Source organism: Motacilla alba, chromosome 2, assembly GCF_015832195.1.
Source record: "Motacilla alba alba isolate MOTALB_02 chromosome 2, Motacilla_alba_V1.0_pri, whole genome shotgun sequence".
Lineage (NCBI taxonomy): Eukaryota > Metazoa > Chordata > Aves > Passeriformes > Motacillidae > Motacilla > Motacilla alba.
The window spans coordinates 9099312-9124958 of NC_052017.1; the positions used below are offsets into that span (position 1 = coordinate 9099312).

The 25647-nt window shown below is 37.3% G+C and overlaps 1 protein-coding gene across 1 annotated transcript in view; it reads right to left on the minus strand.

The window, feature by feature from the left end:
- Positions 1-25647, minus strand: part of PTPRN2 (protein tyrosine phosphatase receptor type N2) — a 633980-nt gene that overhangs the window by 381713 nt on the left and 226620 nt on the right. The window contains exons 5-9 of the mRNA XM_038127342.1: positions 24683-24845; positions 11227-11695; positions 4675-4929; positions 3298-3338; positions 1422-1795 (exon numbers count right to left, since the gene is read on the minus strand). Of these exons, the coding sequence (XP_037983270.1) occupies positions 1422-1795; positions 3298-3338; positions 4675-4929; positions 11227-11695; positions 24683-24845 (1302 nt within the window). The remainder of the gene's footprint in view (positions 1-1421; positions 1796-3297; positions 3339-4674; positions 4930-11226; positions 11696-24682; positions 24846-25647) is intronic.

A 25647-nucleotide genomic window follows, 5' to 3' on the forward strand; every position in this document is an offset into this window, starting at 1 on the left:
GGTGTCTGCCCAGAGTTACAACCATGGATGTAACTCCATTCCCCACCACTCTCTGGGTCTGGTCATCCAGCCAGTTAAAAACCATTAAAGATGGTAAAGAAGGTATATTTGTCTATATGGACTCCACCAGAACCAAGAATCTTTGGACAAATTACCTTCTTCAGCAAGTTTCACTGAATAATAACAGACATAATTCAGGGGAAAGACATCAGTGGGAGACTAGCTAGGAACAAAATCAGGTGAGATGATACAGTGAAGAATCTCTAGGTTGTGAACATTGAAATTTAGAATGTCTCCCATTTCACAGAGCTCTGACAGTTCTAAACTTTACCACATTTATGAGCTAGATAACTCTAGATAGTCAAAGGAGATGGTGTCATCATGATACTCTTTGGAATAAAGGAGTATTCCAGATTGATATGAATTAAAATAGCTAGGGGAAGTAGGGAAGTAGTGCTGTGCTGGGGAAAAACTATCTTCTACTGCTTCACATAACATTCCTAGGCAGGAATGAAGAGGTGCAGTTAAAGGGTATTCCACCAGTTTCTGGTCTGTTTCTAATGTGCAGCCACATGCATTTCAATGCAAAACAGTATATTAAAAACAAGAATCCTCCACAATCCTATTGCCTTCAATCCCATTAATAAGTTTAAGAAATTCAAAAGAATCAATATATGCTAAAGAAATTTCTGCCTCAGTTTCTCTATGATGCTTGACATTGATTTGTAAGCTCCCTAGAAATTCCCAGTTTCTTACAGAAGAGGAGTCAGGATCACTAATCAAATATAACATTGTTCTACAGAGGGGAAAAGGATGTAAAAGTGGTTCCAAAATCCCAAATCCTGTAATGAGCTGTGCATCATTAGGGGGCTGAAGTTGCCTTTTTGAAAGTATAGTATTAAATGTCAAATTCATTAGTGGCATGACCTGAAAGCATTAGGTCTTTCTTTCCAAACTAGCTGCATATGTGATGTTTGGAGTCCTATATGTGTTATTTTAAGATCAAAACGAAACCACAGAGAAAATACTGTGCTGTATTATTGTGTGTCGTTTTTCTGAAAGAATGACTCAGGCATTGATATTTAGACTACTTTCAAGTCAAATATTTAAAGCTCTCATCCTAACCATAAGCACACTTACTGACATATTGGAAGGTCACTAGAACATGAGAAGATAGAGAGAGGTCTAAGCGAAAGACCTACAAATTTAATGTCTTCTGCAAGGGAGGAAAGGCAACTGTAAGAAAACAGAACTGTTTGCTTATATTTTCATCAAAGCACTGAACAGGTTCCAAACAGTTTCAGATGTATTAAAAATCAGGCCGGTGGCATTTTCCTCTTGTACATTCGTATTTCACTAGGCAGAATGACTTTATCTTTTCCCCAGTTAAAAATGCCATTCAAATTGGCTGTTGTACTTACTCTTTCACTGTCACAATATAGCCATATTCTTCCTCCTGAGAAGATTTCACTTCGAGTTGTAAGCCTTTTCCTGTGTTTTTCTGAGGCTTTTCATAGGAATTTCCTTCCTGCATTAAAGTATTCTTAATCCAGTAGCTGGTCTGGCTCAGGTCTTTGGAGTCAGATTCACTGTTCTTTGCAGTTGTCAGCTCTCTTGAGAAAGTCTCACTTTTTACATTTTCCACACCAACGTTTGTTTCTTCTGAGGACAAAGGGTCGGTTTCTTCAGATTTCTTAGTTTCTGTCTTTGTAGGTTCTTCAGGAACAAGGTCTTTGTGTATCTTTTCAGCTAATGCATTCTCATTCAAGAATCTAATCAGTTTTGCAGTGTTCTCCTGTATTAAAAGAATAATATTATTTTTAAAACTAAACACAGGAAGGTTATACTCACCAAACCTGGATATAATTTTTTCAAACTCTTATTGATATGGTAGAGTCTGCTCATACAACTGATGCATGGTCATTTTCTCAATTTCTATAAGCTGGTAGACTATGTTAGGAACATGCTGTTTATTCAATAATAATAAAAGAGTATGAAATTATGCCACTATTTTTTCCAGTTGTTTTCATGTGTCTGTGTGTCTAAGTATTAACAAAAATGAAACTTTGTTATCAGGCAAGATAATGAAAAGGAGAAAACATAGAAAAGTCAATCAATATTCCTGGGTTGGGCCTGGAAACTTTCATAACTCTTGGGTCTCACAAGCTATACCACCAGAAAAGGAACAGATATTACATGAACAGTACTGTTCCTCTTCTTCATCTCTAGAAATGGTGACAAATTGTATGTGAATGATCCAACAAGCTAAAAATACGATCACAGAAAACCAGAATCTGTCTAATAATAAGCAAATGAGCCAAAGTCAAAACAGGTGCCTGGAAAAATTTATTAGCTAGTTTCATTACATAACTTTATTGCACTCAAGCATTTGGGAGGAAATGATGGCTAATGGGCACTTTGTGCTCCGTGTCACAATGAATTCTATTCAAACATTCCCTATTCAAACTGTCACTAAGGAATTTATACATGGGATCTTCTGTTGTGACTACAGCACTTCATTCCTTGATGATTTTCAAGCTCCTGCCACTCTGTCTATGTGTGTCTCCCTTGCTTGGTAGAAGGATCAAAGAGATTTTACTGGGAACACAAGAGGATTTGCCCATTTATGAGTCTTGCAGTATTAGCTTTTGATAGAGTTCATAGTAGGGGAAGTTTCATGCAGTTTTAAAAAAAATACTTCTTTGAAATTTTTCTGCTCCATAAAACTGAGAAAAGAAAGATAAATATACCTCAAAAACGGCTAAATATTGGACAGCAGTCCATAGGATGTCCATAGGACAGCAGTCCAAAACTCAGGAGGAATACTGTAAAAGTAATCTGGATTAAAATTATAATTTTGATGGTACTAGCTAGGGTACGAGATGTAATGCCAGAGCTTTTGAAATACCTGATGTTCCCCAGAACTAAGAACCAAAGGACAGGAGGGAAAAGGATTTTCAAGAACACCTTGCTGCTCAAAATCTATGGATTTGAGGAAAAGCCTGAATTTTTCTGAACCTTGTGAATCTATTATGGATTCTTTCTATTTAAAAATTAGAGAAAGGGGGAAAAAAGGACTTGATTTTCATTTTTGAACATAAAAACCCACTTTGGTTAAGCTTTAAATAAATGCTCATTTAATATTTCAATGCATGAAAACATGTGTGTTATTGAATCATAGCCACACAAAACTTAGAACAAGTCATATATTTCAGAAGTGTGAGTTTGTCTTTCACAGCACAGAAACCTGATATTCTGAGATGGAACACTTGTTTTGTTAAAATACTGGTACTCTACCTCTTTATCACTTCTCACACTGGCTTCGTGCACTCCATTGTCTGTAGGATATGAAAAGCACAAATATATAGTTATGAAGGGCAAACATATACAAGACAAAGACTTCTCATAGGCTGCTTTTTAGCAGTGATCTTTTTTATGTGATTTAAACATTGAGACATCAAAGCTGAAAGGGCAGAGTAAGGAGCAGGGTATAATTTGTTATTGTTATTCTAAGCCCACTTTGATAGCAAATTAATGTGAGATCAATAGACAGAGTACTTCAAGAGCCAATGTAATAGTGTTATTTTGCTAATTAAGTGTCAAATAATCATATCAGTTTATCAATATCTGAGGAAAAAAAACAGAATAAAATGGCTCTAGCTTGCTGAATGGACATTTATGGTAAAGGAAAAGGAAACACATATTTCCCTCATACCTATTTTGGTGGAAGAAAATGACATACTTTAAAAGATATCATTCAGTAAAATCATGTTACAGTTTAACTACAGTGATAATATTGAGTCACATCCTTGACCTCAGTCAAATAGCACTGTTTTTTTGCTTTATGAACTGAATGTCATTCATCTTTCTCAGTATGATTCAAGATAAATCCTCAAATTTGCTCCTTTTAATCTACAACAAAATCTGGCAATCAGAATAACCAGAATATCCCTAATTAGTAAGGATTTTAGTATATCACCATGAAAACAGTGAAAATCATTTTTTATGACTTACAGTACACATTTCTGGCATACTAGGTATTATAACATTCCTAAAATAGAAAATGGATGAGCAGTAACTTATGTTCTACTGTGGTATGCTCTCATTAATGGCAATTACTGAGGCTCCTGAATCTGCATCACCAGGAAAATATGTGTGCAGACAAAAAAAATAACCACAATAACTCTTATGCCCTAAGAAGGAAAGGGAACAAGTGGGTTTAACTTGTCACAGATTTTCTTCTGCAAGTAACTGTGGCATGTTAAAAAGTGATTATCTGTAAAACATATCTTTTTCTCTGCATATTTTGAAATATATATGGCAATATAACAATTTCCATTACTATTTTGCTTAAACATCTTATTTTCAAGAATAGGAAATTAGACCACACAGCATAAAGCAATTCTCGTCTCAATATAATTGGGTGTGTAGGTTTATCTTGTTTGTGAAGCTTGAAGACCAATATCTGTTCATAAGTTGATTTTTTTTTTTGGTAAATGAAGAACCTGCTGTAAAAAGAAAACAACAATCTAAAATTCCACAGCCTTTTGGGAAATACAGAAACTTTCCTTCACAGCTTCTTTAAAACTTTTCAGAAGTCTAGCACTAAGGTGAAGCAATAGAGGAAAATCAGGGTAGCTGTCTTTTGCTGTACTTAACTTCTAAAATAAATACCTGGTATATTAACACTGTTTTCCATTAATCCAGTCTGAAGCTCTGCCCTTCCTTGAGCATCTTCTTTCTTCATTTGTGCTTCTGTTTTGCCTTCTTTAGTTTTTCCAGCATTTCTTTCTGTTTCTTCTTGAATGCCAACACTTTGGATTGCAGTGGCGATGGTATCAGCGATTTCATCCAGTTCTGTTGAGCTGAGATTCTCCACATTCACCTGGTGTTTCTCTAGGTCCTTCAGTACATTTTTAATCAGTGCCTCTGGATCAGAAAACCAGAGAAGAACATTTAGCTGCATACGTGAAACACACATGCTTATATCTTTAATTTTTCCTAAAAATTTAGATAGCTTTCCCTTCATAGAGAGTATCTGCTTTTTAAAGGTGCTAATTCCTTACAGAAAACACAGGATTCTTAACGGATGTTAAAGTTTATGACAAGGTGAATCTGTGCCAGGACAGGGGGATGCATGCTATTATAACCCACCAAGTTCTCCTAGAGAGAGGGCATGACATTATCACTTTTTCTTTACAAGAAGAACATTCTTCCCTAGTCTAAATTTATTCAAAACACTGAAAGCAAGTGTTAAAGTAGTCTAATTTCTTTTTTTAAGCTGCAAAACAGTACAAACAGCATTGCTGTTTCCTAGAGATCAGTTTTCTTGGGTGATTTGCTTTCACAAAATAAGTCGCTATACAGAGATCTGGGGGAAAAAATGAGTCAGATATTTTGTCTTTCAATCAAAAAGCTCCTTGTCAGGATTGAAGGGGATATAAATATATGTCTGTTATATACATGGATATGTAAAGGACAAAATTTCTCTTGGAACTTATATATTTTTTCAAATACATATTTACATATATAGATGATATATATAGATATAGATGATATAGAGATATATACAACTTGTTTTGGTTTGCCAGCTATGAATGTTTTACCATTGAGAAAAAAAAAAACAACAAAACAAAACAGCAAAACACATTGAGAAAAAAACAAAAAAAAAAACCCAAAAAAACCAAAACAAAACAGCAAAACACCTTTGATGTGATAAAAGTTTTGAAGATAAGGAAATTCAAGGACAATGGATATTAAAGGTGAGTCAGATGATGGAGCATAACATCTCCCCAGGGAAGGCACTTTTCTGACTGCATATATTGCATCTCCACTATCAGTCTGTAGAGCTCTGCAAAACTCAGCCTAATGTCCCTTGGAGTATGAGACACCAAATGTAGTGCTTACTGTAGCACACCAAAACCATTTCCAATCATGCCTCTGTTCTGCTTATTCATGTTGATAAGAAATTTAATATATTTATGCATATGCATGCAAGCAAGAAAACTCTTTCACATAGTATTGTGTAGGAAGAGGAAAATAAGGGCTGCTTTTAAATCTCTGTTGAATGTATGAATTTACTTATAAGCAGTTTGAAGGTGCCATCCAACCTTTTTTCTCAATAGTAACACCATTCACATCAAGCCCAGCGGTTGAACATCTTCACCATCTGTAAGCAAGACTTTGGGATCATGCTGTCAGCTTTCAGGCTCACGTAAAAGTGAATTTAAAATTAGGGGAAAAGGGAAAAGCAATGCCACAAGAAGGGCTAAAATTAAGGATTTTTCTTTTTCCTCACAACAAAGGAGGAAGAAGTACACAGAGACTAGAAAAGAAGTTAAAGTAGTAACAAACCTCTGCTTCAGGGAAGAGGCAGTAGAGCATCTTTGGTTTTGCAGAGAGACAAGCATCAAGGACTATTTTTCATTGGGAATAAGAGGCCAAGACTTTGGACATATCTGTCATTTTTTGGAGCCCTCAGTTTTAACTGAAGAGCTCACCATCAGCATCTCACCATCAGATGCCCAATTCCACCTCAAGGCAAAGACTAATTTCCCCTGACCTGACTCAAAATTCAACTAAAATAATGCCATTTTGCCTCAACTAATTAGTCCAGAAAAAGCAAAGGAGCTTAAACAGCTTAAATAATAGATTTGCTGCAAGTCTGAGAGGGTGTTGACATACAGGGAAGGTGTTTCTTTGATGGACATTCTTTCCCAGGTAAACAGGAAACATCCTTCCAGTAATCCACCATGATATCATTACAAAATTCTACTAATTTAATTATAAAATTCAATAATATGAAATACAAGCTAATCTTGTAAAATGTTAACTTTTTAGATTTCCTGTAAAAAGCATAGTTATAAGTATACTTAATTGTGACTGTCAATAAAAAAAGACAGATTATATCTATGATGTTGCTTCAAACTGACAGCTGACAAAGATTTTGGTACTCTACTGGAATAGCAGAGAGCTTTGTAGAGGAAAGCAAGTGTTCAGAAATGTGAATCAAAGATTAAATTCAATCTGTGCCAAACTCTCTGGGCCAAGATATGTGGAGGCAGCAAAATTAATACTGAAGTTTGATGTAAGCTTAGCAATACTTCAGAGAAAACTTAGAAGTTTCCTTCCATTTTATTGTATCCATTTTATTGTATCCATCCCCTGTTATGAATTTACTAATTTAGTAAAAGCATAGTGACCAAATGCTTTAGTTTAGGAAGGCAATTTACAAGAGAAAATGAATCCAAACTGCAAAAAAAAAATAAATTTCAAATACACTTGATGAACCTGAGTCCAAGACACTTTTTCAAGAAGCACAAGAGCTACCTGGCAGAGTGGTGGAGAGGATGTTACACAGAGCAGCAATGCAGAAAAATAAGCTGTAGGAAGAAAACAATACTGTCGCATTACCACAGGAGCCTTGTGTCTGCTCAGGTATCATTTCTGATCTTATCTTTTACAGAATTATTGGGCAACATCTTGACAGAAAAGCCTAAATTATTGAAGCAAAGCTAATAAAGTCAGCAATGAAAAGATAGAATATATGTCAGAACCAAGTCAAAACTAAAATTTTACAAATAAAACATCATTTGAAGACAAATCTTAAAAGAGAATTATATTTCAGAACATATATAATTAAAAGAGTTATATTAATGTGACACAACTAGATTTTTGTTTATTTCATTTGATTCACAGCCAGCTGTCAAGACCAACTACTGAGCTACTCAACAACATGCAGGCAATGTAGCCTTGTCATTTCCATTCCACTTTTTCCAAACTAACTTTTTCTCTTTACCTATATTTTTATCCCAGTCTTATCTCTCTAGTCCATTTTCCAACTCATCTTTAATATCCATTATCAACAAAAAAGCAGTCTTAAACAAATGGTAATCAGGGAACAGGGCAATTAATAACATGAAAAAATAATGGCCACCAGCCTTATTCCAGATAATACCGACAGGATCAGTGGAGGTTCTTCTGGCTCACTAAAACCTCAATATTATAAAGAGCAGGCTCCTGCTTTTCTAATACTGGCATTCCTGCCCTGGCCATTGCCACCTGGGCACAGTTCATCAAACAGACTCCTAAACACTGCATTGACATGAGTAAAATTTTGGCATTAAATCTACTTTTACTGAACAACTACAATATAACTTAAAATATCAAGGACCAAAGGCAATACCAAAGCCAGTAAGTATGAGGAACATCATGTTTTTAGTACCCCAATAGGTACAGTCACCAAAATGTAACAGCCTGGTGAAATGCAGGTTTTCTTAAAGTCTTGCTAAATTCACGTGGCTACTGATAAGGTATTAATCCTTGTCCATGGTAAATAGGGATATTTACACTTCTTGTTATGGCACTTGTCCATGTTTGCAATAATTTGTAAATTACTAGATAACACTGATAAACAGATAAATATCATTGCATCTGTTTACAAACACCTTTGGGTAACGTGATGTGTTTATTAAAATCAAAAAATATTGTTGGAGAAAGACCAAAAAGCAGATGGATACTGCAATGGCACAGCACTTAAGCAGCACATGTATTTGAACATGCATTTACCTGTGCACAGCTTTTATAGTCTCCCACTGACTCCTTCCTAAGTAGACTCAGCAATGCTCAGTCATGTTTCACAGGGCTTGCAAATTGCAAACCAGATTTCTCCCTTAGCTCCAGCTTTCTAACTGATGAATGCAAACTGCCTTTTATAGTTACCCTGGAACCATAATGGCAGTAAAAGCATATATGTCCTAGAAGATGTAATTTTTAATATAATCTCCATCAGTAGAATTCCCTAGTAGGTAACAATAGCACCTTATACAAGGAAAAGAGCTTTTTATTGTACAGCATATAAATGATGCCTCATATTCTGCTGGCACAAGAGTCAAAGCCAGCTTGCCTGACAACCACATGGTATGGGAGCAGTGACTTTGTTAGAAATTCCACACTGTGGTCTGTCTTCCTCAACCCTATCACCCTACTGACCACATGTTAGGTGCCCCAGCAGCTGAGCACAATATGGAATGGTGATCCCAGCTTTGACAGAGAGAGGATGTATAATTTTTTTTTTTTCCCACAAACATGGAAGTTTGCTATTTTTTAAGACATCTGAATTACTAATTCTGTGACCTTTTCAAAGGAACAGAGAGACGTATTCCGTAATATTTAACATACAAAAAAATCAGTAGACTAGAACAAACCACACAAAACTGAGCCAAATTCTAAATACGGCTGGTGCAGAGGAGAGATTAACAATTCCAGTGTTGCACAGTGACTACAAAGGCAGTACCCACGCACGTCATGCTACTCCTAGAGGTAACAACTTCCAAATCTGATAGAAAAATAACTCCACATTTCCCTTCTTTTGTAGTTCTCCCTCAGGGTGCCTTGTTAGAGAATTTACCTGCCACTGTTTTGCAGCGATTCTCAGTACTAATCTGCTCAGTACCTTCTGGATTGTTCTCCCATTCCAGTGCCTTTGTCTAATCCTCTATCAGATGGATCAGAGAAATAAGCACCCCACCCCTTCCAGTTTTTTTACAGTTCTGTAGTTCACAGAGTGCAGGAATAAAACAACCCACAAGCCTTCAATAATCCATAAACACAAGAGAGATTGGAGAAAGGTTAAAAGCAGAAAGAGGTTGTGTGGTCAGCCTGGGAAACCTGAATCTAAACCACCTTCATTCCAATTGACAGCATTGTAAGCAATGGATATGCCAGGGTCTGTCCTCACCACTTTCTTGTGAGATTATTAAGTGGCTCAAAAATACAAAGGAAACCACATTATTTTCTACTCAAACAATTCATAATGTTTTGTCTATGCAACATTTAAAAGCAAATGCAAAGGCAGAAGTTCCTACAGGGCATATTATGTATGAGAAGTCAAAGTAGTACAACCCAATGAATTGTGAAACATGTTATTCCCTGTAAGTGTTAAGCATTTTTTTTCCCAGTTGGCTCCTACCAGGAAAGGTGAAGTGGAACAGCTGGAGGATAATGAAACCAGCATGTGCCTAGTTTGTTTTGAGTCTAGCAACAAAATTGTCTAACCTGTGCAAGAGACTTACAGTGCCACCTGGATTTGATTTTACATTATAGTTCATTCCTTGAAACCTATTATCTCTGGGCACCATACCAAGAATGCTTTCACTTCTGAGCATCCTTTAGACTGCAAGCATTATCTTTGCTGAAACTTTGACATTTCTGTGTGTTTGTATGTGTTCTGGTTTTGGAGGATATTTTAAAAAAACAACAAAACAAATAAAAGAACACTACACATTATGGATGATAAAGAGGGATTCAAAGGAGCCCTCTTACATATCACCAAAATCCATTGGGGTAGTGCTGTCTGTAAGAGATACAAGTGATTGACAATGGCTAGGGACCAACTCTTTCATTTTTCAGGCATCCTGAACCACTGGAACAACAGCTATAGTTAGATAAGTTTAAAGAAACAACAATGAATCAGAGTTATGAAGTCTACATGATCCCCAAAACTCATCTTATAAAGCAGTATTTTAAGTGGAGCACAGCATGGGGATGTTACCCTCCATTTTAATTTAAATATTTGTTGAAGTATCATGTACAGAAAAAACTGCAATCCAATCATTGTAAACAGCATTTTACAAAAAAAGATGAAAATCCAGGAAATGGGTTCTTTGTTACAGAATGTCCAGACAAAACTAGATGCAACCCCACCTTCTTGTTCACCTATCCATGGAACTGACAGACTCCTCCCTTCTTTGTGCTCTGCACCAGAATTCATCTCACTGTTAATTTCTGTGCTTAACTTTGAATTTTACCCATGGTCCTTGACTTTCTAGTTAAATAAAGAGATGTGGAACAAAACCAGGCATTTCTGTATTATCTATATATATAGTGTGGGATGAATGCATAAAAACAGATTTGATAGCGAAGACATACCCATAATTATGCGTTGTTTGTAAAATGCTTTGAAAATATAATAAATTACATAAATGCTACGTCTTACTAAGTGCCATATATTTCTGCACACATATGGAAGGTGGGCTGAAGAATGTGGGTGTTTGCAGGGAAAGAGTAGCTGGAATGGTGAACGTTATTACTGTCTTATGGCAGATATAAATATGCCAATACTAGGAGATATATCAAATGTCTAATTTTATTTTCTTTTTCTCAAAAACGTTTCGTAAACATGAGGGAAACTTCAGGTAAGCAAAAATAAGTAAATATCAACTTTACCATCCACAATGCTCAGAGGGTCCTTTGGATCATCCTGGGAAGCAGATTTATGACTCAGCGTCTCAGGGGTTGGCCTCAGCACTCCAGGCCCAGGTCTCGGCTGGAACAGCTTCCTCATTTTGAAATCTTCCGCTTTCCCTTTGGCAAAAATTCCATCAAAAGGACTGACCTGTGTCGAGTACAATCTCTCAGCGTAAACCTGAGAGCCTTTAGTCCTGCTGGGAGGGCTGTTCTCACTGCTCTGTGCGGACAGGTTCTGGGTGATGTAGGAGTGCAGCGCGGCCATCAGGCTCTTCTGCTCCGCTCCCAGCTCCGGCGGGAGCTTGTCCGGCTGGCGCTGGCGGAGCGTCCTGCCACGGTGACTCTCAGGGAATTCCTGGTGGGATTTGGATGCGTGGCCCAAAGCAGGTGATGGCTCTTTGGGGTTCTGCCTCATGTAGTACCTCATAGGATCATTGTAGATGTAGCTCTAGAAAGAGCAGAAGGTGGGCAAGAGGAAAGGGGTCAGAATTGCTTTGTAATTATTGTTGTGCCGGGATCTGAGGCAGAACTCCCAGTGCTTCACCAGCCAGGAAAACAATAACTGAAACTTGTCATGCAAATGTAAACTGCAAACCTCAAACTGTTAAGTGTGCTTCAAAGAGGCACTAGTACTTCATGTGCAAAAATCCAGTTTATCAAATTATTAAAAAGCAAGAGCAAGAGATTAGAGAGTGAATAACATAACTCAGTGTTGACTATGTGTGAACTATTTGTATTCAGACAGACAAAAGAAATTTAATAAATCCACTTTCCCTTTGGTTTTTACTTAACCTGTGAGAATAACTATTTTTCAGATTACTTACCAAAAACTAGCATGTCAAATTAAAAATGTCATTTTTAAAGGAACGTCAAGTAAGTAAAGCAATTTTTTTTGCATACATTAAGTACTTTGTCCTATTTTAAATGAAATATTTTTACACTAAATTAAATTTCTCATAAATATATCATCTGACACTGGGGGAAAAAAGTATAAACACTGTTTAAATTATTTTTTAATTGAATTATTATTTTCAGGAAAAACACCACAGCAAATTAAGCAACAATGCTAAAAACATGTCAAGCAAGCTCAAACCACATTTTTACTGAAAAAGTTCTGGGGAATAAAAAGTGGAAAGGTGGGATTGCAGAACAGTTTCTTATTTTCAGTTTCTATTCTCATGGATACACCAGACAGACATTCTTTTTACTATGATTTAATCCTAGACACATTTTTGCTATGATCACAACCTGAAGGCAGGCCTTTTCATTTTTTAGCAAACCAGTTCCATCCCCCTAAATAATTTCAAAAATCATTTTTCTTCAGTTCTTGCTAAATACAAGTTTGAACTGAGAGGTTTACTTACATCCAGAATACTTCTAATTAGATTCTTTGTTTATGATCTAAACACTTGCTGAGGTTACATCCCATCCTGTATGTGAGCTGCAGGATGGGTCCTGCTTCTCAGCTGTGCTTTCTTGGTTAAACTGTCACACAAACTCCATCACAATGTGGCAGCCTTAGGACAGGGACTATTTCAGCTCTCACTGCTATAAATTATTGTCAATCACTGGTGTCCCTGTGCCCTGATGACACAATGATTTAGGACAGAGGGAGCTGCAAAATACAGAGGGAGTGAAGACACTATACACTCCAGAGGAGAAAAATTAGAGAGATTCAGACAGAAAAATCATTATTTATGTATTTGCTAATGTACTTTGTAAAAACAAAATAAGATTGATAAACGCCTTCAGAGATGAAGAATTACTTTTAGATTTTATCTAGGTCCTAATTTCTCAACAATAATTTTGCTCTCTATCTGAACAATTTTATTTCTTCTGATGACAGCCAGTGGATTTTACAATATATGTTCATTCCCATTTCTTTCCAAGAGGGTTTTCTTTCCCTTAAGAAATGATTGAAGAGATTCATTCCACGGTTCCATATCATGATTTAAATAGAATTATGGCATAGGCAATTTTATTACAGAGACTTTAAAAGACACTTTGGCCACTTTGGCTTGTGACCTACCAATGCAAGGCTTTGGATTTCTGCAGTTGGTCTTTAACATAGAAATGTGCTCTGTGCAAGCCAAGAAATTGGGCTGCAGTGAAGCAGTGTCAAAAAATACAGAGCTAGAGATCAAGCAGCTTTGTGTATGAAATATTTCAGTGTCCCCTGGGAACAGTATCAAGCAGCAGCAGTGCAGCTCTGGTTCAGTGGTCCAGCTGCAGGGTAGGCATTGCTCTGATCAGCTCCAACAGGAAGCCAGTTGTCAAAATGCAAGTTGAACACTGTTTACATGCTTAATAGCAAAGCCTAAATGTGAAAAACTTCCAGTCAGATGCATTTATCTCCCTATTTGAATGGGTTTTTGTCTGGGGTAATTAAATCTCTAATGATACTCACTCCAGAGTGAGGAGGAGCTGCAGAGGATGACACAAGCAGCCCAGGACACCCCAAGCAGTTCACTGAGAATTCACATAAGCTGCCATCTGCCTTCCCCACTCCTGTTCTCTCTGCCTTGCAGCCTTCCAGAGGACCTCCTGGGCTCAAGGGAGGGAAGAACAGGGAGCTGGGAAAGGGAGAAATGCAACAGGGGGAAGACGACATTCTCCATTCAGCCATGGAAAGACAAGAAATCGCTCAATCCAACTTGGTAACTGCACTCCAATTTGGATCTATATCCAAAATATAGTCCCATATCCAGCTCTCTTTCACCTCTTAAGCTTTACTAGTAAGTGTTAGAGGGGACAGCTGGAAGAAACTGCTGGACACCCCCAAACCATGTGAAAGATTAGGTTTAGGAGATGTTAAATAGCTTATCAAAGCCAGCCCACAAGTCCAAGTACCCTTTAGCATGAACAGGATCAGTGATTTACTGTTCTTGCAGACAAGGAGCACATCAACAAAGAAAAGACCACCAACCCACCAAGTGATCATGCACAAATTGGATATAAGTGTGTGCCAGTCCTGGGCTCAGAGCTGCTCCTCTACCAGGAAGGGGCAGCCTCTCAGCAGCTTGACAGGTCACACTTTGGGCAGTAAGGGATGAAATATTAAAAGTTCTAATTAAAGCAGAGCACTGATAGCTCAGCTGTCTTCACTGAGACAGCAGCTCTTCTGATGTAGTTTACTCTGACTTTAATTAAAGGGGTCTCACAGCTGTATGGCAATCTCCCACCTGCAGGAGAAAAAAATCCCCTTCCTTGCTGCTCCCATCTCAAACATAACACCAGAAGTACATGTGAAATTCAAGATGAAATCCAAGAAAAATTGCAGCACAGATAAATACAATCTATGGGTTTGCCTAAGTGATATGGGAAAAAAAATCTAATTTTTACAGAAAAATATAGAACAAAAATATCAGTAATATGTAACTTAGAGTCAATTTACATCCCCAGTTATTAATAATAATTGCAGAGCACTGTTATTATCTTATTTGAAGTGGGTTTTGCAAAACCCACTCCTGAACATGGACATTGCTAGTTTGATTAATGTCATAGATAAATGGTATAGCTCAGGGTTAGTGAAAAGAATGTCAATTACCACATTGTTGCCTTTGGAGAATCTTCTAACATTTTGGAGAAGCAGAGGGAAACAAAGAGATGGAAATTTTTGAAAGAAAATACATTTCTGGATTGATTACACAGGACTCATATGAAGTACTGCCAGTAATAGAACAAAAAACCCCACCCCAAACAAACATTAAGTGAAATGTACAAGAATAAAGAATGCACTAGTTACCATATAGATGGTTTATACTGAGTAGGGTTGAAATACAAGCCCTGCTTACTATGAGGAACATTTCATTTTTAATAGGCAAAATACTGTTCAATTAGCTCATGTCACTGATACAAAGCCTTTGAATAGTATTCTGAATTAATAAACCCCCTCAGTTTAAAATAAAAATCTTATTTCTCTATCTGCACAGGATTTCCCTCTCCTTCACCACCTTTCAAATAAGCTATCTCAATAATTCACACATTACAAAAAATCCATACACACTAACGTTTCTGAAGATGGAATTGTTATGGCAATGTCTTGTATGGTTTAGGTATGTAACTACCTGACATTTTCTGCATGAAAATTCACAGAAGGGTTCATTAAATTACGCTCTGCAGACACACTATACAAAAGGCTATGAACAACATGTTTTATTTAAAAAAATACAAATTAAAAGAGTGGTGCAGGATTAGAAACATAAAACACAACGCTTTTCAATTTCTCCACTAAAGGGCAGATTGACTTGAATGTTCTTGCCCATGTGCAGAAAGAATGGAATCAAATTTATAACAAAATACTTCCTTTCTTGCACATACATTTGCTAAATCTAGAAGGCATATAGAGCTAACAAAAATCCTTCTGAAATGCATCACGAAGAAATCTTCTTCCCTCAATTTAATTTATGTTTTTCTGTTTGATGCATTTGCAGATATTAACCCAGGTTTGCTACCAACTAAATTTGTTTGAAGCATGATTCCACCTACAACTCTTAATTTACTGTGCCTATTTGAGATATTGACATTATGGTCTCTGAAATTAGAAGATAAAACCACAACAAACACTGGAAGGCTCATCTTTTCTCATGGTGGGATAAAATAACATTTTCTAAAGACTACCAGAAATGAAATTACCTCATACCTTAACTCACTGTATGGAGGGAAAGAAGTTTAGCTTTCTGTACCAGATAGAGTCTAGATGTTCTGTGACTCACACAGACTTGCCTCATGCAAACTCACTACATGGGAGCTACCTGTACTCATGTGACCCCCCAAAATAAACACCAGCACAAGGAGCACTGCCTGATTGCTGAATCAAAGGGTAGACTGGGAATTTGCTCTGCTCAATTTACCTTTAAATTGATAGAAATCCACCCAACAATGAAACCTGAGGGCCAAAAGGGTGTCGTGGAGTGGATGACAGCGTGGAAGTCTCTGGGGTAGGGCTGAGCAAGCAGCACAGCTCTGTCCCCAGAGCATCACAGCTAAAGCAGCAAGTCCTATGACAACAAAGCCTTCATTCTTTCAGCTGGTGAGCTGCTGTGCCCACACAGTGCTGTCCTGTCAGGATATCTCCAGGATATTTCCAGCCAGGTTCAAGCTGAACAAGGAGAACTCCCCTGACAATCTCTGCATGCTGTAGACAGGGCTTTACATCCTCTGCTCCAAATTCAGCGTCAGCTTTATCTGAAAATAATAACTACAGCCAATGAACATTTTCAATAGTCTGAGTAATAATGAAGCAAAGGCCTTTTCTACCAGCTGCTAATGACATTTTCACTAACTATAGTATTACATACACTATGCACAAACCCCAAGAATTTGGAAAACTAATTCAGAATTCAGAAGCTGGAAAAGAGGCCAAATCAGTGCTTCCTGCAGTGATGGGAGAGCATCACAGATTCACAGCTTTAAGGCAACAGGCAACACTACAGTCATCTCACTTGACCTACTATTTCATTGATAATTTTCTGTAACTATCTCCTATTTTCTTTCTGAAAAATACAGTAGCTTTGAAACCACTTAAGAACTGTATCAGAGAAGGTGGCAGAGATTGTTAATCAACATCCTGTACTTCAGAGTGTCAAAAACTTGATCAAGCAAAAGGAGCCTTCAGAGTCTGCTTTGATTGAAACTATTCATGACTTTATTTCCTAATCCTTGTTGTGAAACCACAGTGCAACAGGACTGTCCAGGCTCTGACTCTACAGCATTCAGAAATCTCTACTGCCGTAGTTTCAGTTGATTTCAGAGATTTGGCTTCCACTCTTAGACAAAACAACCTTCAAAAAAAAAAAAAAAAGGCAAAAAAGAAAAGAAGAAAAGAAGAAAAGAAAGGACAATACACTGACTTCTTTCATGTATAAGTTACTACTTAATAAAATCTCTTTTTAGTCTCAGATGTTCCCAGCCATTCTTGATCTCCTTTGGAATGATCATATCCACCTGCCTGCCCTTCAACTATCTACAACATACTTTCCTATATGGATAATTTTTATTGTCTGTGAGTGTAACTTACTAGTTATGAAAACTTTAGTTTTCATAAGTAACTGCTGGTTTTTCTCTTTCCTTCTGACACATCACCATCCTGTGGGTCAAAACAACCTTTCCTTTGGTGTAGAAGGAGTTCTGGATGGTCATTCCTCAGCATTCATTACTGGCTCATCATAAACAAAAAAAGGTCAGTTTTACACATTGGGATGTATCCACACAAAAAGGATAAAACAACTGGCAAAAAGAAAGGGTGGATGACCTCCAATAACCTGATTGATGGCAAGAGACCCCTGCCCTGGCTCCATCCAGGGCCATCACAGTGAGCCACCAGCCATCATGTCCAGGAGTGCCACCCACCAGACGGTTGATGGGAAAAGCTCTCTGGATCACCCTGCAGACTGAAAGGGGTTACCATCTGCATGGGTGTGGGACTCCTTAAGAGAGGCAGGACTCCTTCTGGGTGCCATCTTGTCATTGTCCAAGGCACACTATGGGATGTTTAGGTAAAAGGAATAGTCTGGAATGGCAGCATGTAACCAGCTGACCAACAGACCCTTCTGACCATGTCTCATGTCTGTCCTGTCTTCTCAACAAACTCCATTTCTAGCGATTCTCCTGGGTGGGAAGCTCTGTTCTCCTGTGGAGCCTCCTGGCAGTGCCTGCTCCACTTGGCCACTGCCTGAACATGGGGACACAAGACTTGGGGCATCTCTCCCTCCACCAGGCCACTGCATTCAGGAGCTCCCTGACACCACCAGCAGGAACCAAAGAGTGACAATCAGCCTGCAACGATGGTAGAAATTGTGCAGCCTGGTGATCAGTGCTGACAGATCTACTAGGGTGTATCAGCTTCCCTTGCCTGAGAACATTTTGCTCATATGCCAAGAAGTCTGTTACTCAAGGTTTCAATGAATGATGTTTAAACACATTTTCTGTAGGCATATGCTGGTATTTTGAGCTATCTCATTATCTAAAGATGATTTTCATAGAAACATGATGATCTTCATCTGCCAAAAGTTGAGCACATTAACACCAATTCAATATATTTATAACTCCAACACGTGAATCTGGAAAATACTTTTATCCTAAGAAATGCAAGTGAATAGAGATCTGCAGGATTGATGTCCACAACATTGTTTTACAACCTCATTGAAAGCAACCTTCCATTTGCTGGACAACTTTTTGAGATCAGCTGAGGTCTTTTTCCCACATTAAAAATAAAGAAATTTTTGTTCCACTGCGCTGAAATGTCTAGACCAACATACTCACACAGAGGTAAAGTAGGTTTAAATTTCTGTGAGCTCTACCCTAATTTGATAATTATAATGGAAAAAAAAGAATGCACTTTGAAATTTGTATCAGCTCCATCATCTTCTATTTTACTAATTGCAATGTACTGAAGTCCATGGAGTAAATATTTGCAAGACAAACAGAAAACTTGCAGGAAAAATTACAGAAATGAACTCAAAAAATAGCTGATTTTGAAGGGAAGAGTCTGAAAAAGAAATAAATCTTATTATTCAGTCAGTATTTGAGATTTTAAAAATATCAATCTATGTTTCATCTGAGAATCACTAGAAATTAATTAACTGCCCTTTTAAATAAGACTCCAGACTTAACACAGATCATTTATAATAACATTTCTATGGCACCTGCATCTTCTAATAATTGAAAAAATAATTAATCCTTTTGAGATACCTGTGTGATAAGGGAAATGGTGGTTTCTATGTTAGATGTTGAAACTGTCATGATATCCTGCATAAACTGATGGGTTGTAGGTAAAAGTACGGGTTGGATCTAAGACTTGAGCATGATACTAGCACTAGAATGCTCCCTTGATAAATTATTTGTTCAAAAAATAAATCATAAATCACATTAGATCACCAGCCTGTGTATTTATGCCACACACAATATGATTGCAATTTTACTAGGCTTTGTAGCCATGATTCTGTTTGAGCTTTAAATGTGTGGATACCAGTCCTTCCAGAAAAAAATTGCAATCCACACCAAATTCCTGCAGAATGACCAAGAGAATGGAAATTACAGTGTCTCCTTTTATATACTTAAATTAAAACAGATGAATCACAACTTGAAAACTCTCTTTTTCCCTCCATTGATCATGGAATGAGTTTAGGTTGATGTGCACCAATACAGACATCTTTATATGGTCAAATGATTTCTGCTCCAGTGCTTACGGGGTTTGTTTTTTGGGTTTTGGATTTTGGGGGGTTTCTCGTTGGTTAGTTTGGGTTTTTTTATGTATGAGTGCTTTTTGGCTTTTTTAGGAGGATTTAGTGTTTCTATTTTGCCATGAAGAACCACAAAGAGGAGAATGATCTGAAAGATGAAATACTTTTCTGGGTTCTGAGGCTTAGCTTTTACTCTATGCTTTACGAAAAAAATGATTGCATGACCTCAGAAAATCCATCTAATCTGTCTGAGAAGTAGGAGCATTAGCTCTTCCCTACTTTGCAATGGCTGCAGGTAAATGAATACACCAATGCTTGGGAAATGTTCAGATATCATTGCATAAGTATGCCAATAGAGAGGCAATTCTGTAGCTTCAAGGAGACATTCCTTTATCAATTATTCCAGAAATATTTTTATGAAAGTGTTCAAGCACAGCTGAATTACATTTTTTTACATATCACCCCTTATACATGAAAAATTAAATTTTACCTTATTATAAGTAGAGTTTACATGTATACACTGCAGGAAGATTTTTTTTTACTTTTTTGTCAAAATTCTGATGAATTTCATTCAGTCCTGTATTTAAATCAGTGTTAGATAAATAAGGGTGCTGCTTTTTTGAATTAAAGTTCAAAAAAGGTGAAAATATGCAATGACTACGTAATTTCTTACTAGTTAACCACAGTAATTACTATTTGCAGATAAGCTCAGAGTACATCTTTGAGCACTCATGCACTCAGATCTTCTAAAATAAATAATAATCCTTTTAAATAATTATCACACATTTAGTTCTTTTGATGATCAATTACAAAGATTCAACCTATTGATTTTTCAGGCCAGAAAATTTATGAATTTTTATTTTATATAATTTATATGATTTTTATGTGCAGCTTCTCCCCTTTTAGCACCACTGCACTGCTGAGCCACAATGCTCTGGCACTAACACGTCACTTTACCTGTTTCTTTTCCCCCTCATGATTCTGAAAAGGCCTTTAACTTTATTAGCACTCTTTTTTGATGTAAAGATTCTGGGTTTTTTTCCCTCAGAAATATTTGCTTTAAAATTTATAAGAATACCTAAGATGTCGAGATTTCTATAATCACAATAGCTACACAAGAAGTCTACCATGAAAATGGATGTAACAAAACCACAAAGAAACAGTAACAACAGAAAATTCATTAAATTGCCTAATGTATCTGACATAATTTTCTTTCTCCCCATCCTACCCACAAGGACCTGAATGGCATATTGGCCTGACAAAGACCTCAGCAGCAGGTAGGACCAAACCTATCTGAAACAGGAGGCCAAGTCAGGAGGAAGGAGAAGAAGCAGCTCCATGAATCCTCAAGCCTGAAGATTCATGAAATCTTCATGAGATTTCTGCAACAAGAAATACAGCCACAGCACAAGTGCGATGGCAACTTCCTTATTCCTACAGCCCGTCCAGCAGGAAGTACATTTGGGTCAGGTATCAAATAAGAGTTCTCTTTCTGTGATGAGTAAGAAATTTTCTTGGTCAGATAAAAGCAGCACAATTGAAATCTTCTGTAACTATTCAAATACAGGCATACACACCAGCAGCAAAGGCAGCAAGTTCTCCTTTACAACCTCTGTGTCACATTCATATTTTCTGAAAAATCCCTTTGCCTAGGATTTTTCTCCTAGGAAGCTGAGAAGCCTCAGAGAAAAAGGAAAACAATAATTATCTCATTTGCTTCTTCTCTGCTTTGCTTGTCTGGAATGTATTTGGATAAAACAGGTGATTGTTTTATTGGTTTTTGCTGTGAGTTGTTTTGACTCTTTGGCCAATCAGTGCCAAGCTGTGTTGGGACTCTGGAGAGAGTCACGAGTTTTCATTGCTATCTTTTTAGCCTTCTGTAAGTATCCTTTCTGTATTCTTTAGTATAGTATAGTATTCTTTAATATAATATAGTATCATAAAATAATAAATTAGCCTCCTGAGAACATGGAGTCAGATTCATCATTCCTTCCTCCATCTGGGAGCAACACAAAGACAATACCTCTGAGCTTTAGCAATACCAGCCATGTGCTGTCTTCCAAATCCAACAAAACCCTGGGCCTCAGTTTCTGTAGGAATGCCAACAGTGCAGTGGGTTTTTCAGGGGTTTGGGTGTTTTGATATGAGAGGGGGTTGTTCCAGCTGGAGTGGAGAAGGGGAGGGCAATTCACACATGATTTGAAGCCTCTGCAGTTTTTGCCTCTGTAGCTAAGATAAACCAATTCTCATTAAAATAGGTGCCTGACTATTTGTTATTTTCCATACTGCATCCAGGTTTGGTAGAAAGGAATCACAAAGACTAATAACTCAGCATTTTGTGAATGATAAAATTTTCATAAAGCCCTTTCATAAAGTGTGTTTGGGAAAGACCAAAGAAAACCAAACATAAAATCCCACTAGCTAATGCTTAAGTAACAAATGCCACCAAGTGCCCATTTCCTGAACAACTCTTTTCAGCTGAACTAAAGTGAAATGTTCTTTACAGCTGTAACCCTCAGGAAACAGACACACCAAACTTCTGATATGCTACTATTTATTTCCTGGCAGAGTCACTATCAGCTGGCTAGATTACAGCCTGCAGTAGATACTGCCTGTATACTGAGAAATAATTCTAAGTTAGTGATGAACTTCAAGTGCTTCAAAAATCACCTGAAGAAGCTCTTGCAGTAAATGGTAGACACCATAGGAATTTTGGTTAATCACATGATTTAAGTGTAATGCTGTTATTTCTGTCGCATCAAGCTTCAAGTTGACAGTTGTTTGAGCAAGAGAAATAGGAAAAGAGTTACCTGCTTTAGGTTTTGTGATGTTTTATTTTACAGCTTTCTGTATAACTGTGGTGTCTATTCCGTAATTTTGAAGCTCTGTAGTTTTATTCAGATAATACAAGTGGGAGACAGTAGGGCATCTGAAGACTGAAAGTTTGTAAAATTGTTTATTTACATATTTATTATGTAAATAAACAAAATAACACTTTCAGAGTATAAGGACTATTTTAAAACCTCTCAATCTTTTATCTTCCTTTGTTTTTACATTTGGCCAGAGACCTCTGATGTCAGGCTTGGATACCGAATCCACGCAGGAAGTCTGTCAAGAAGCCCTAAATTTCTGCAAGATTCAGCTACACAGCACGTAAGGTATCAAAGCAAGCAAAGCAGTGTTACATCTCCTACTCCCCAAAAGCAGGAATGAAGTGACAGAGGTAAATACATACTTGAAAGAAAATCAAAAGCTGCAGTTCTAGGTAGGGTAGAGTACCTCTGTCTTGTGCTTATTTTAATTAGAAAAGGACAAGAAAGTTTAAAAGATCAGATCTTGCTACAACTATTTAATGTGAGTTTGTAATCTATGTATTAAGTACAAAAATAAGGTACCAATATTTTGTTGAAGCTTGCAAGTAAAGTGCACAAGGTAGCTATCTCCAATTTCAAGAGGTACAACCACATCAGAGGTAGCTCATTCAGTTACTTTTCCAGCTTCTTTTCAAATTTTTAAATTTTATGAGGATTTTTCTGCTTCTTGGAGCAGCAAAAATTCTGGTTTGGTCTCTTGTTTAAATGCTATTTCACTAACAAAACAATGAATCAAGATAAAAATACTATGTCCCTCTTGCTTTTTCAAGAAGAGCAGTTGCATTTTATTTGCTTAGGATAGGGAAACATCTCCAGGATTAGTTAAAATTCATGGCTAATCACTAGTTTTTAAAATAATATTCCTTTTCTTTGCTTCTTTTTTTGACTTTCAATTATAGGTAACACATCTGACTCGATGTCTGTTGTTTCAAAATGCTCCTTAGTAAATAGAAGTGTACAGTTTACTCCTATACGTGCTTCACTTCCAGATTTTCTCCTCTTTATCCCACTCCCCCAGGCTTCAGAGTACCCATCTCCATGGCAACACTCGATAAGGTTGGTGGGTGGTGTTATCACAGCAGGCTTCCCCACAGAAGGTCTCAGCCATATGGATTATTTATGAACTTGCATGACAACACCAGACCACTGAAATACTTCTTGAGCAAGTTTTTGTTGAAAGCCAGTGATTCAAAACAGAGCATCCTCACTGCAGTCAGCACCCAGGAGGAGAGAGAGGAGGAAAAGCAGCACCAAGGTGGTCCCTGATCCCTCCTCAGAGCTGCCTTGCCACTGCCTGAAAGCTCCTCTTGCCCCAGATGAGATCTATGTGCCACAAATCACAAGTAGTGTATATAATAAGTCAGTCAGAATCTGGGAAGTTGTGCTTCCAACAAGAATAAAAACCATGACTAAATGGTTGCTACAACTGGTGCTGTTGTCAGGAGTTGTTGTTGCAGATTTGGTACCTCTGAGTTATTCCCTGAACTAAACTAAAGTGGTTTGGCTTTGCACTATAGTATCTTCACCTGATACTTTTCCTAAACCTTCAGTATATTTTTTGGCAAATCTTGCATTTATACTGAATGCATTGAAACAGCACAGAAAATTTCTTGCAAAGGACTGCTGTAACAGCAGCCTCATTCTTTAAAGTCAAAGAGTGCACTCTTTGCTTTTTGAGCAAAAGACACAGGGCCATAAGGGCCTGTTGCATGGAACCCCTTTGTGCAATAATTTTAATAAATTTATCAAGTTGCATCTTAGAGTGAGACAGATTTTCTCTAGGAAGGGGAAAAAATGTTTTAGCTCCCAAATAGGCATGTTTGTAGTTTTTGACATAGTCAATACTCAAGATTTAATGGCTGTGATTTATCTTCCCAGCTATATGTACACCCATAATGTGAACCGTAACGGGTCACAGTAGGCTTTCCTTATGATCAGTAAGAAGTAGGAAATGTTGAGGCACAATTTATCAGGCCCATTATTAAAATCTGCTCAAAGATTATGTGAGTTGTACCCTAAGCAGTATAAACCAGCAAGAACTCATGCCATAGTTCAGCCAGGTTTTCTGGAGAGAAGTTCAGATGCAGAGTTTCAGATCAGCCAGTCAAGATGTTACCAGCTTTTTTCCACTCCTCCTTCTTTATCACATGCAATCCATCCCTAATTAGGGTAAAATGCTTCAGATTTGATGAGCTGAAGCATTTACAATGCTGAAGGTGATTAATTTTGAGAAAACTTAGTGCACTTATGATAATCAATTGGAGGAAGCAGTAAAAAACAATGTCTGGTCTTCAGACAGAGGGGAAATTTCAAAAATGAGAACTCAGAGAAAAAGGAATCCAAAATCACAGAATGTAAGAACCACATTAAAAATACTACCTTGACAGAAGCTTTGTCACTTGTCTTCCTTGGATACAAATTTTTAGATGCAGATTGGGAGAGAATTCTGAGATATTTAAGGTATTGCTGAAGAGACTTGGCCAAGTTCACATTATTTTCCACATCATAATTTCTTTCGTTATCTTCATTTTGTCCCAAAGTCCTGCATAGCAAAAGCAAGAAAAAGAAAGTTACCAGCCTGTCCCATGTACAAAGTGGCCAAGTTAAAAGGCACTGCAAGCCACTGTAGTTCAATACATAACAGGAAAGTCACTCAAAAGCTTAGCAACCACAAAAGTATAGAAAATTCAATGTTTCAGCAAAAGCACTCAAAAAATCTTGCACTATTAACAATCTATTTCATGCATCAAAATTAATGATTCTAGAGTAAATCAAATAAAATGTCACATCAAGGAAAAGCCATATTCAAAAGCAAAAAAATGCCTGTAAAAAGAAAACGCACATGATTAAATTGCACCTCAAAGAAATTTGAGATGGTTCTAAGATTTAAAAAACTTGCCGGATGATGATGAGATTGAATGCCAATTTGGCTCTGCACCAACGTAAAGAATAGAAGAAAGACTACTGGATATGCAGAAATAATGGAGCAAGTAAACTCCAGTAAAGGCTTGAAAAGGGAATAACGAGATGGAACAAATATCTCTTCTGATCTTCTCATGTGCCTGGGATTCACAGAATAGGGGTGTTTCCTGAGTGGTTTAGACAGATTTTGGTGACATTTGCAAAGAAAAGCTAGAAATGAGATTAAATGATGGCAGTGTGGAGGTGTTTATATGGGATTCAGAGTGCTGTGTGCAATGAATCTGAATTATTACCAGCTGTCCTCATCTATCTCAACAACACATAAACGGTGATGATAATTTAAATGTCAGCATTGACTATTTCATTCCTTGTGCAAGAAAGCAGACAGAAAGTTCCCAGCCCTCTTCCTTCCCTGTGAGTGA